We start from the raw sequence: 10,863 nt of genomic DNA, 5'->3' as shown, positions 1-10,863 counted from the left end.
TCTCGAAGGCAGCATGTGCAGTACCCTCACAACAGTATGCTAGAATGGCTGTGTTCCCACACAGCTGCTTAGCAAGGGCCACCTAACCAGCACTAAATACAATGTGGCTGCCATGGTTGGGTTGGGCAAATCCCTGTTGTTAAAAAAAAATAGTGCACAACAGGCCCTTCCATGCAGGGATCTCATAGTGCTTTACAAGGCACCACCCATGTCGCACAGCTGCACCTGGTTTGTAGATTTTGGATAAGGGCAAACTGAGGCACGTCTGGCCAATGTTTTCCATGGACCTTGTGAGTTTGGGGTACCCAACATGAGACTCCTGGGGCCTGATTTTCAGTGAAGCTGGACTCTCACAACTCCAGCTGATGTCAATAGGAGCCAGGGGTGCAGGTTGACTACTCAAAAATGAAGGCACCCAGAGTTGGTGGACATTTGAAGTGGTGGCTTGAGTGTCTTGCCTAAGTTTATACAGTGAGTTGGTGAAGTCAGCACAGAATCTGCTGTGAGCAGAGACAGATGATAGGGTGGTTAAAACAGCAGCAGCACTAGTGCTCCCACCATTGCCAGTGGAGATGCTCTGGCGCAAGAACAGAGTAGGGGAATTTCAAAAGCACCTCTGGGTGGACCCAACCTAGGGCCTTTTCTTTGGCAATAGATGGGGCCAAATTCTTCTCAGTGCTTGTTACAGAAAGCATGATGGGCCCCTAAATTATAAGTCAGTTTGGCCTTCCCTTTGGGGACAGGATCAATCTATTAATTTATTAAAAATTGTGCAGCAAATAACTGTAGTTCAGGACCCTGTGCTAGCAAAACTACTATGTTGGAAGATCATGTTGTTATAACTGTGTGTGACTGGAGCTGCCATCTGTCCTCATCAGAAAACAAGTGCTAGAACCCTCTCCGCATCAGCCATGCATATTCACTCAGAGTTGGGGGTGGGGACAACTGTCCACTGCCACTGCATACATCATCCTGGACTCAGACTATTTTCAACCTCTGTCTGAGGAAAGGAGCGGTTGCTGGTGGGGAGGGGCTGTGGTTGACACCTAGGTCATTACTACAAAGGCCTCCTCTGAAGCTGTCCATCTGCTTCCAGGAGGCCACATCAACCCTCATGCGCTGTTATCTGTAAGGTAGGAAACTGACATGGCCCTGTTGGACTGATGAGATAAATTTACCTCCTGTCAGACCTGTGTATGCTACTATTGCAGGCAGCCTTGTTAACAATAATGGTGTTGAAGCATGGCGTTTGCTAGCAGTTTCCTTGGCTAGCAGGATAGCGCTCCCATCCATGCAGGAAAGATTTTCAAGCATGACCCAACCCACACCCCAATCTGGCAGTTTTGAGAATATAGAGCCCTTAGTAGGGTTGTGGCTAGCACAGTTTTCATCCCATGGGGGCAGTAACGCAGCTGAGGTATTGAGCCAGGATTATATCTGAATAGAGCAGGATCTTGTCTCGCTAGAGGGAGGTGAAACTCTCCCAGGTTGCTTTAGCTCTACTGTGAATGGGTGTGTCCCTTCTGTGCCAGAGGCTCCTGAGCGGACAAGTAGATCTAATTCCTCTGTCCACTAACTGAATATATAGAGTTGGGAGACTAGCAGCAGGTCACATTCTTAAGTACCTCAACTGGATTTTCTGTCCCTGGGGAAATGCCCTTTGTTAAATCATCTCCTTTTGGCTTTTCTCTTCCTTTTTTGTTAGTTAAAATCTCTAGCTTTTTTCAGCCCCTCTGATTGGATCCATCTACAGATAGTTGGCAGAGATGGCTCCTCCTCGTCTGATGATCACTATGCTTTTACAAAGCCACTGTCTGCCTTTCTGTGTAGGCTAGCCCTTTTCCATGGATTATTTCATACCCCAGTTGACTGTCTGATGTAGAGCCAACCTTTTCCCAGTAGAGGGCAGCATGCTCTTCAAAGATGGCTCACAAATACACTGGCTTTCTCAAAAGCTAGCCCTACCCATTGAAAAAGGGCTGTACCCATTAACAAACAGTATTTTACCCCCCTTTTTAATCTTAGTGAGTGGAGTGCTGGGTGATGTATGTCCCCACAGCATTAAACACCATCACAGTTAGCAATACCTGATCCCCTTGGTGCTGGCAATGGCAGCAAAGAGGCCAAAAATTGAATGGACACACACACAGTGGAGGGTAAGACAGGGTTGATTGACCAACTGTATTGCAATCCATGCTGCCAAGCCTGGCAAGGGCCCTACTGCGTCTTTTTACAGCGTGGGCAGGAGCAGAGCTAGAGCAGAGCAACAATCAACAGGGAAGGGAACCTGAATAGCTAATTTGGCAGATAATGTGAAGATCAGCCATGTTCAGCAAGCTGAGTGTTTCCAGCCTGTGTTCTTGCTATGTGAATTTGTGGCCTCCTGTCCCTTAGTCTGCTGCAGTCAGACAAGAGCCAGGGGCATTAATCCTGCTGCTAGCTTGGAATCCCCCCTCTTCTTGGTCTCCAAAGGCACGGGAAGGTCTCCCCCAATGGCTGTCCTCCTTTGAGATCCAGGAAAGGAGGTCCCTATGAGCCCAGACCTTCAGGGAGGCCAGTGGAGGAAGCAGCTGGCTTACATAAGCTTGGCTTTTCAGGGGTCTAGAGCACCTTGAGTTTAAGGGGCAGAATTTATGTGAGGAGGAGATGATGGAGCTTGGTAGACTGCCCAGCCTGCCTCTCTGTTCCCCTCCCCAATACATGCTGGATTGGGAGCAGGTCTACCTGGCAGGTGCAAAAAAAGATGCACAATGAGCCAGCATCCACCTGCCCCTCGAGAACAATAGAAAAGAGGGTAGGGCCACCAGCTATCCTCAGCAAATGGGTAAATGTGTATGGTGTATTCAGGGCCCATTGTGGGAGATTGTTATTCGGAGGTGGAGGAAAATTATATTCAGGAGACCAAAGAGCATCTGAAGGGTGGAGGGAGAGCAAGGTCTAGTGATTAGAGTCAGAGGCTGAACTCAGGAGATTTGAGCTCTGTTGCTGCTCTTCCGCTGACTCACTGGGTGACATTTTTAAAGACATCCCAGCATTATTGGATGCCAAACTTCCAAGACCTCTGGCTGATTTTTCAGAGGTGTTGAGTCCCTGCAGATCCCACAGACTTTAGCTGGAGTTAGGGGTGCACAACATCTCTGAAAATCAGGTTCCAGGTGTCTACAGTCAGGCACCTGAAAACTGAGGCTTTCACATCAGAGGCTGCCATGGAACAATTTGGCCTTAACTGCTCTGTGCCTCAGTTTCCCCTTCTGTAAAATAGGAACAATGTCCCTGGGTCACCTGGGGGTTGTGAGGCTCAGCTCATTTGTAGTGATGTGAGATCCTGGGATGCAAGGTGCTAACTGAGGCATGACCTGTGCCTAGGAATATCAGCCAGAGCCGAAGAGTAGGGTATTTGCCATGCCCTAATAATCAATATTCCATTCAGTGCCAAAAAGGGAGCTGAGAGAAGCCAGGCTATCAGCCTGACAAGGCCCACCTGGGGAATAATGGGCCATTATAACAGGAGACAGTTTGAGAAAGAGGTAGCCTCCACCAGCTATAGCACACAAGGACAACTGAGATGACGGAGGATTCTTTCTATGGCATACCACATTCTTTTTCCATTACCTCTATTTAATGAGTCAAAATTTCTGATGCCCCTAACATTACCAGTCTCAAGAGTGGAGGGGAGAGTTAACAAAAAATGTGTTTGACCGAGTAGCTGTAAATCATTCGTTATTGTTTGGGTTGAGCTGTAGTGTGGCTATGATGATCTCCCATGAAACCTAAAGCTGCACAGAGAAGAAGATTAAGTGCTGTGGTTGTTTGTTACTAAGAATACAGTTATCCATAGGCTAATGAGCTCCTGCTTGATAGGATTACCCAGAGCAGCAAGAATCAGCTCCAGTCCATTTCCCCCCCTTCCCTTGGGATTTAATTTGGATTGAGGAGAGGGGGCTATTTTTTAGTCAATCAATAAACTGCCCACTCACCTATGCAACCAGGGAAGGTTTGCTGGGGCAGAATTGGGAGCCAGATTCCTGTGTCTGCTCCCCTGATGCTCCACTGTGGCAAGAGTAATTAGCACTCATAGAACACCTTCTATTTTCAAAGTGCTTTGCAAACCTTTACTGAGCCTCCCACAGGCAGGGAATGCTGGATGGCAGAGACTTCAAGACCTGACAAATCACCCAGTCCAAGCTGTGTCCTATGCAGGATTGGTCCCCATGAAGCATTTGGCCCAGTCTAGTTTTGCAATGTCCCATCACTTCCTTTGGGAGACACATTCCACAGCCTAAGTATAACTAACCCCATCTGACAGATGGGAGTAATACAGCCATCTAATTTTCCTTGCTAGTCCTTTTTATCCATGCAAAGGGTGGCCTGGCCTGGCCAGTCCACAAGCAAGGGCTTCCTGTCACTTCCAGCATGGAGGGGGGGAGGAAGACAAGGCACTCTGGAACTCTGGCTTCCTCTTACCTCCAGATCCACCTTTCCCAAGAGCAGCCCTTCCATTACTGAACAAAGGGATAATAAGGTGTAAACTATTCACTACAAGGTCCCCCTATCCTGCAGTCAGATCCAAGTCAGTAGATGCCCAGGCACTGAATTTGATTGGGAGAGTCTGAGTGCCAGGTGCCCTACAGAGGAGGACAAGGGCGCTGCCTAAACACTGCTACAGACACTAGGCTAAACAAGGCTCATTTAAATTAATAACTCGATGAGTCCCCGGAACTTTCTGGAAAGAGCCTTTTGGACACAGCCCGCTTCTCGCAGAGCTGACCATTTCCATCAGGCTAGCTTGCTTATTCCCAACATCACCCCCCCGGGGCGGGGGGGGAACCCCTTTCCTAGGGGAGTGGAAACCGGGTTCTCAGTGCTCTGGGGGGGCTGGACCCGGGCTGAGATCACGCTGAAGGAGAAAGGGGGAGAGAGAAAACCTGATAACTTGGGCTGCCTGCGCGGTGGGAAGGCAGCGGTGGGCAGGGCCCTAGGAAGTGACGCTGCTGCTGGGTATGTTGTGAAACCCTATCCAGCTTTAGCAGAGCCGGGATTTCGCTCACAGCTGCGGGCAGATTGCGCTGCCCCTTGAAATTAACCAGAGCTGGTCAGTTGTTCCCAGGCAGCAGCCGCGCAGGGGAGCCAGACCAGAAAAAAAACAAGCAACGCCCTTGGGTCCATTGCAAATCGGCTCCTGCCCAGAGATGGACGTGGCCGTGGATCTGTACCTGGCGGTCCCGCTGCTGTTCACGGTCCTGGCTGTGATCCTGGCTTCGGTCTTTGTGAAGCTGAGAGCGGCTGACGGGGACAAAGCTGCCGAGCCAGCCAAGGGGGAAGGGTCCCAGGGCAAGGAGGCAGGGGCCAGCGCGGCAGCCGAGCCGGGGCAGGAAAGGAAGGATGGCGAGGGGGAAGGGAAGGAGGGAGACGCGCTGAAGGAGGAGGGGATCCCGAGGGGGGAGAAGGGCGAGGAAGGAGCGAAGGACGAGGGGAGAAGGATCCTGGTGGAGGAGATTGGGGCTGAAGAGGGGAAGGCGAAGAGAGCCGCGGAGAACGAAGAGCCGCGGCCCGAGGAGGAGGCGGTGGGGGTGGCAGCAAGGACTGCAAAAGCGGACCAGCAGGGTCACCCTCAGGAGGTGAACGTCCCCCGCCAGGCTGCTGAGGCGGTGGAGGAAGAAGAGGAGGAGGAGGAGGAGGAGAGCAAGGTAGGAGCGGGGAGCTTGTCTTCCTTGCACGACTTTGGGAAGTTGGGTTGGCTCCTGCTGCCTGGCCCTGTGGGGGTAGGTGCTGGAACTGGGGGAGCTGCAGCACCCCCTGGCTTGGTGTCTGTTATACAGGGGGGACAGTCTGGTTCCATGGCTCTCCGCACCTCCCCCCGTACACGCTGGGCCAGCAGCCCTGCCTGTGGGAATGGCGTGTGTGCAGCTCCCCACCTGGAAGTTGTGTGGCTGTTGCCTGTGTGTGTGTGACAGCAGCAGCAAATGCTGGGGTTGGCCCGAAACCTGGTGTCTGTCATGACCCCCTGGCAGGCCAGGCACACCCATACAGTGCTGTGCGCAGGGCCTGTGCGGATCTCACGCACTTGGCACAGAAATGCCTCTAGCCAGCCAGTTTTGTTTTTCTTTGTGGCCTCCAGCTCATCCCACCCTGCCCCAAACCTCAGATCTGTTTGATCTCTCTCCTTCCCACCTCCTCTGATCTAATGGGGTATGACAGGCTGGTCGCTTCTGGGAGCGTGGGGGGGGCGGAGGGGTGGAGATGCTGCTTCATGCTGCTCCACTGAAATGTTGATTTCGGATTTTAACTCCCAGCCCTTCCCCCAGACCCCCGCCCCTACCGCTTCTAAAAAAAATAGATTCTGAAAATTGAATGCAAGCCAGATGAATCTTTGCTTGAGCTGACCTGAGGCTGCAAATCTGGCTGGTGAGGCTCCTCCCTCTCTATCACTGGCCTCACTAATCCAGATAAGGAGAAGGGGTTCAGAGGCTCCCCCCCCCCCCCAGTCTCCTTTTTGCACCCTCTGTCTAGATGTCTCTGGTACAGGCTGGCTTCTTGCGGCCCTGCATATATGGGGGATGAGCCCTTGTGAGGTGGTCTCCAGTGCCCCTCCTTCCCCATGCCAAGGAAGGAGAGATTTGAACGCCCTGTCCTGCAGTCTCGGCATAAGACGGCTCCTAGAGTCTAGACTCGGTGTCCAGTAACCCTGAAAAGTGCCCTGGGTATCTGCAGTGTGTGCGGCAGTCACCCAGTGGCGTGCAGCAAAAGTAAATCCTCCCACCGCACCAGATCTTGGCTGTTTAAAAAATAAATGAGCAATCCAAGGTGGGTGAAGAGCTCATGCTTCATTGCTATCCCTCCTCCAGCACAGCCAGGACTCCAGGGGGCCAGTCGCCAATGGATGGTAAACTGGGCCTGCTGCTTTTCTCACACTCTTTTAAACATGAATTGCCTGAACCTGCTGAATTGCAGTTACCAAAAGCTTTCCCCCAGGGTTTGCCTGGTGGTTATTTTCAAAGGCACTTTGCATCTGTGGGTCATTGGGTGAGTAGCTTAAAGGTGGCTTTAAAAAAAAAAAAAGTGTGTGTTGGGGGAGGGGGGCGATGTCTATTTAAAACCCACACTCCAGACAGGATGCTCCAGTGGAGAGAGCACAGGCCTGGGGGCCAGAGATGCCTAGTTATGATGTTGTTGTTAGTTTTACTTTTAAAATGTCCTGGCCACGGTACAATAGACACAACAGAGCCAGCCCCTGCCCTGGAGAATTTACAATTCTTGGCTCACTATGTGACCTTGGCCAAGTCACTCTGTTCCTTCATTTCCCTACCTGTAAAGTGTGGTTAAGGCTTTGTAATGTGCTTTGAGCTCTATGAATGGAAATGTGCTAGATGATTTGCCAAGCCCTATTAATTAGTATGGAAAGAAGACTGAAGCAGGCATGGTGACTTTGGCACACGGATGCAGGCCTATATTTTCACCATGCTCTTCCTGATCTGTAACGTCTCTAGTGGGGCCTGGGCATCATCCATGCTCAACTTTACTTAGCTGCTCACTTTCAGAGGTGCTGAGCTCTCACAACGCCTGAGTTCAGTGGGACTTACACATGGGCAGCACCTCTGAAAATCGAGCTACTCTAGCTTGGTCATGTTGTTCCTTAGGACCTCCTTATCTCTTGTCCCACTGAGGATTGTCCGTATCATTGGTCTCATAAGGGGAGTACTTTGCCTCTGGAATAAAGAGGATGATACCTGGAGACATAAGTTGGGTGGTGGGAGCTGGCCTGTTCACTAGTCTTGCTGTTGAAAAGCTTATTAGCCAGGTTTCTCTGCACTCCTCAGTCAGCTGCAGGGTCCAGTATGTGTCCCAGCTTTTCTGGCTAGAAACGGGCAGCATCCTGTTGAAGTTGCTGACTTTATAGATTTCAGAGTGGTAGCAGTGTTAGTCTGTATCAGCAGAAAGAACGAGGAGTACTTGTGGCACCTTAGAGACTAATAAATTTGTTGGTCTTTAAGGTGCCACAAGTACTCCTCGTTCTTTCTGACTTTATAGAGGGTTCCCATCGGCACCCTTGGCTTCCCTCCAGGCTTATGGCTGCTGCATGGCTTTTGTTTGAAGGTCTCTTCATCCTCTCTCTCATACATAGTCCCTATTTCAGAGCTTGCTAACCAAAGCAGCTCGGATCCTTTTAAACTAACCTCTGTTGGGGTTGGATGCTCATGCTCAAACCAGTAACTTGATCAGGGTGACCGTTATCATGCACCTTGGCTTGCACCATCCCCCAGCTTGCTCAGAGTTCACTCCAGAACCTGGCTGGGTTTGGTCAGTGGGCGGAGAAGCTAGTCAGGACGTTTCCAGAGGTACTGATAGGAGCCTGCCGGTTTTACTCACAAGGAGAGTGATTGCAGCTGAAGGCGTCTCTTCATTGCTCAGCGATGGGGCTGGGCAAATGAGATGAGACCCCCGCCCACAGTGAAGGTGTCTCAACCAGCTTGTCTGAGCTCCTTCGCCAGTTGGCTTGTTGTCTCCACAGTTCTGTCTGGGCTCCACAGGCTTGTTGGCAGACTGCAGTTACGTTTCTCTGCCTCTCTCCCCAACCCCATCTTAAAACACGGGTTGTGTCCCCAAATCTTGTTTAACCCCTTCAGTACCTTGCACTGTTGAAGGATAGGAGTCTGTAGGGTGGCATGGCTGTCTCCTTGTAAAGTATGTCCGGAGCAAAGCATACTTGTGTATGTGTCAGATACAGGAGAGACCATAAAGCACGGGGCATTTGTGGGTGGACTAGGGTTGTGGTTCTCCACCTTTTTTCATTAGTGGACCCCTTAAAAATTTTTTGAATGGAGGTGCCGACCCCTTTGGAAATATTAGACGTAGTCTGCAGACCCCTAGGTGTCCAGGGACCGCAGGTTGAGAACCACTGGACTAGGGTCCGGTGATGTATAAACCGGAGATGTTTCCCATAGAAACTGGCCTCTGATGTGCTCTAGAGGGAGAGGCGTGTGTAGATGAGATGTGGAGAGTCTGTTTCGAACAGCAGTTGCTGCAGAGGAGAAGGCTCCTGCGCCACCGTTGTTGAGCTTGTGGGAGAGGATAGAGCAGGCTGATGCTAGATGAGTGCCAGGGGAGGGGGAGGAGAGCATGAGAAGGGCCATGAAGCAGGCAGAAGGCAATGGAGGGCTGGACCTGAAGTGATTTTAGGCAGCCAGGGAGGTGGCCGATAGGAATGATTCCACCTTGCTTGCCTGCAGGCAGGCAGCTTGCTGTGCTGCTTGAAGGCTGGTGCACTTAGCTGCCCAAAAGAGCCCATCTTGATGACTAATCAGTTAGAGGAGCACAGCTGGGACACTGACCCTGCCTGGCACTTAACCAGGGCATGGACTCACTGAAGTGCTTCCTTTGACAAAACACGGTGAGGGAAACTGCTCTGTGCCACCAGGAACCCTGCCCCAGGCCAGCCCCGACTGCCCCCAAGAGCAGAGCCCAGTTCTGTGGCTTGCAAACTCCCAAGGGAAACAAACTTGGGGCAATATCTTGGTTTCCTGCTGTGCCCCTTTCTCCTCTCCCTGCCCACCCTGCTCCCTGACAAGCACGCTCCTGGGCTACGCCTCCTTCCCTCCATCACCCTCTTTCCCCTCCTCAACCCCCAGGTTCCCAAAGTGAGTTAAAATAGGTCCTCTCTGCCATGCAAGGCATTTTTTTTTTCCCCTGAGAAGAATGACTTCATTCAGGTCACGCTCCAAACAGCTTCTCTCTGGTGGACCTAAGCCTGTGGATGGAGAGGGTGGGAGGGGGACATTTTTCGGTGCTGAGTGAGTGAGTGTGGGAGAGAGAGAGAGAGATCTAGCTTGTGCTAGGACTCCTGAGTAGGGCGTTTAGTTTTACAACAAGTGCACTAGCTAAACAATCTGATTCAGGACAGTAGAGCGGAGGGAAGATGATGTGCCATCCCAAAGGGGAGTGGGTGTGCATGTGTAGGGAAGGGGTGGCGGGGACTTAATACCAAACCGCTAATGCCCCATCACTGTACTTCTTGGCAGCTGCTCACCTAGATGGAGAGGCGTCTTTCTCTGGCTACTGTAAAAACGACAGCGTCTCTGTCTTGGGGGAAGGTATTTAGCTCTCCCCACGCCCCCTCTCTCAGAGGAATTTTCAGAACATGCCGAATACCCCAAGGCTGGGGTGTGACTTTGCCAGCGACTGGCCTCATGCTGATTCTCCCATCAGCAGACTGTCTGGAGTGTGAGAGCTCTCCCTGTCCTTGGGCTGTTAACCTCACCCTGCACCCCTGGAGGAGAGGGGCCGAGAGAGGAGGTGTGAGTGGGGAGATGGCAGTTCTTGGTTGTGTTTGTTGTTACAGAACGTGTTTGGGGCAGCACTAGGCAATCATGTGCCCCATAACTTCTGCATATGCTAGAGACTTTTAGTAGATGCGAAAGGTACCCCAGGAATGGGCAGGGGGACGAGAGAGGTAGAATGGAGCTGAGCTAAGCTGGTGCTATCCAGACAGCACCACGGTTAGACTCGGGGGTATGGAGCTGTCTCTGACCCTCAGTAGATTCTAGATTCAGGTCCAACATCCTAGCTGTAGCCATCTTCTAGGCAACTTCTGGGGCTGGTACAAATATGTCCTGTCAATGGGTCTAATCTAATCTGGAAAACTGCAGTCCCTCTGCACACAAGATTCCCAGACGTAGTCGGCTGGGCTGTCTATTCCGTAGCAATGGCAGGGGTTTGCTATACGGGCTGAGAGCTTTATAAATGAATCAATACATCAGACTGGGGGGCGGGGGGTGTTCTGCAGTGCCAGCGTGGGTTTCTTGCCTTCCTCAGCAGATGTACTGCCTCGGAGTGGTCCAATTTCACTGCAGCCATTAACCAATCAAC

General features: G+C 51.5%; 1 protein-coding gene across 6 annotated transcripts in view; it reads left to right on the top strand.

Annotated features, from left to right (window-relative positions):
* The first annotated feature begins 4,661 nt into the window (after positions 1–4,661).
* Positions 4,662–10,863, top strand: part of MXRA7 (matrix remodeling associated 7) — a 53,304-nt gene continuing 47,102 nt past the window's right edge. Inside the window, exon 1 of one of the 6 annotated variants that reach the window (XM_027834692.3) lies at positions 4,662–5,687. In XM_027834692.3, the coding sequence (XP_027690493.1) occupies positions 5,190–5,687 (498 nt within the window). In that variant the 5' untranslated portion in view covers positions 4,662–5,189. The remainder of the gene's footprint in view (positions 5,688–10,863) is intronic. The other 5 variants (XM_037914207.2, XM_037914204.2, XM_037914205.2 and 2 more) reach the window with 5 other exon arrangements.

This window comes from Chelonia mydas, chromosome 14 (genome assembly GCF_015237465.2).
Source record: "Chelonia mydas isolate rCheMyd1 chromosome 14, rCheMyd1.pri.v2, whole genome shotgun sequence".
Lineage (NCBI taxonomy): Eukaryota > Metazoa > Chordata > Testudines > Cheloniidae > Chelonia > Chelonia mydas.
Note: the sequence above shows the minus strand (reverse complement) of the source record. Positions and strands in the feature narration are given on the sequence as shown.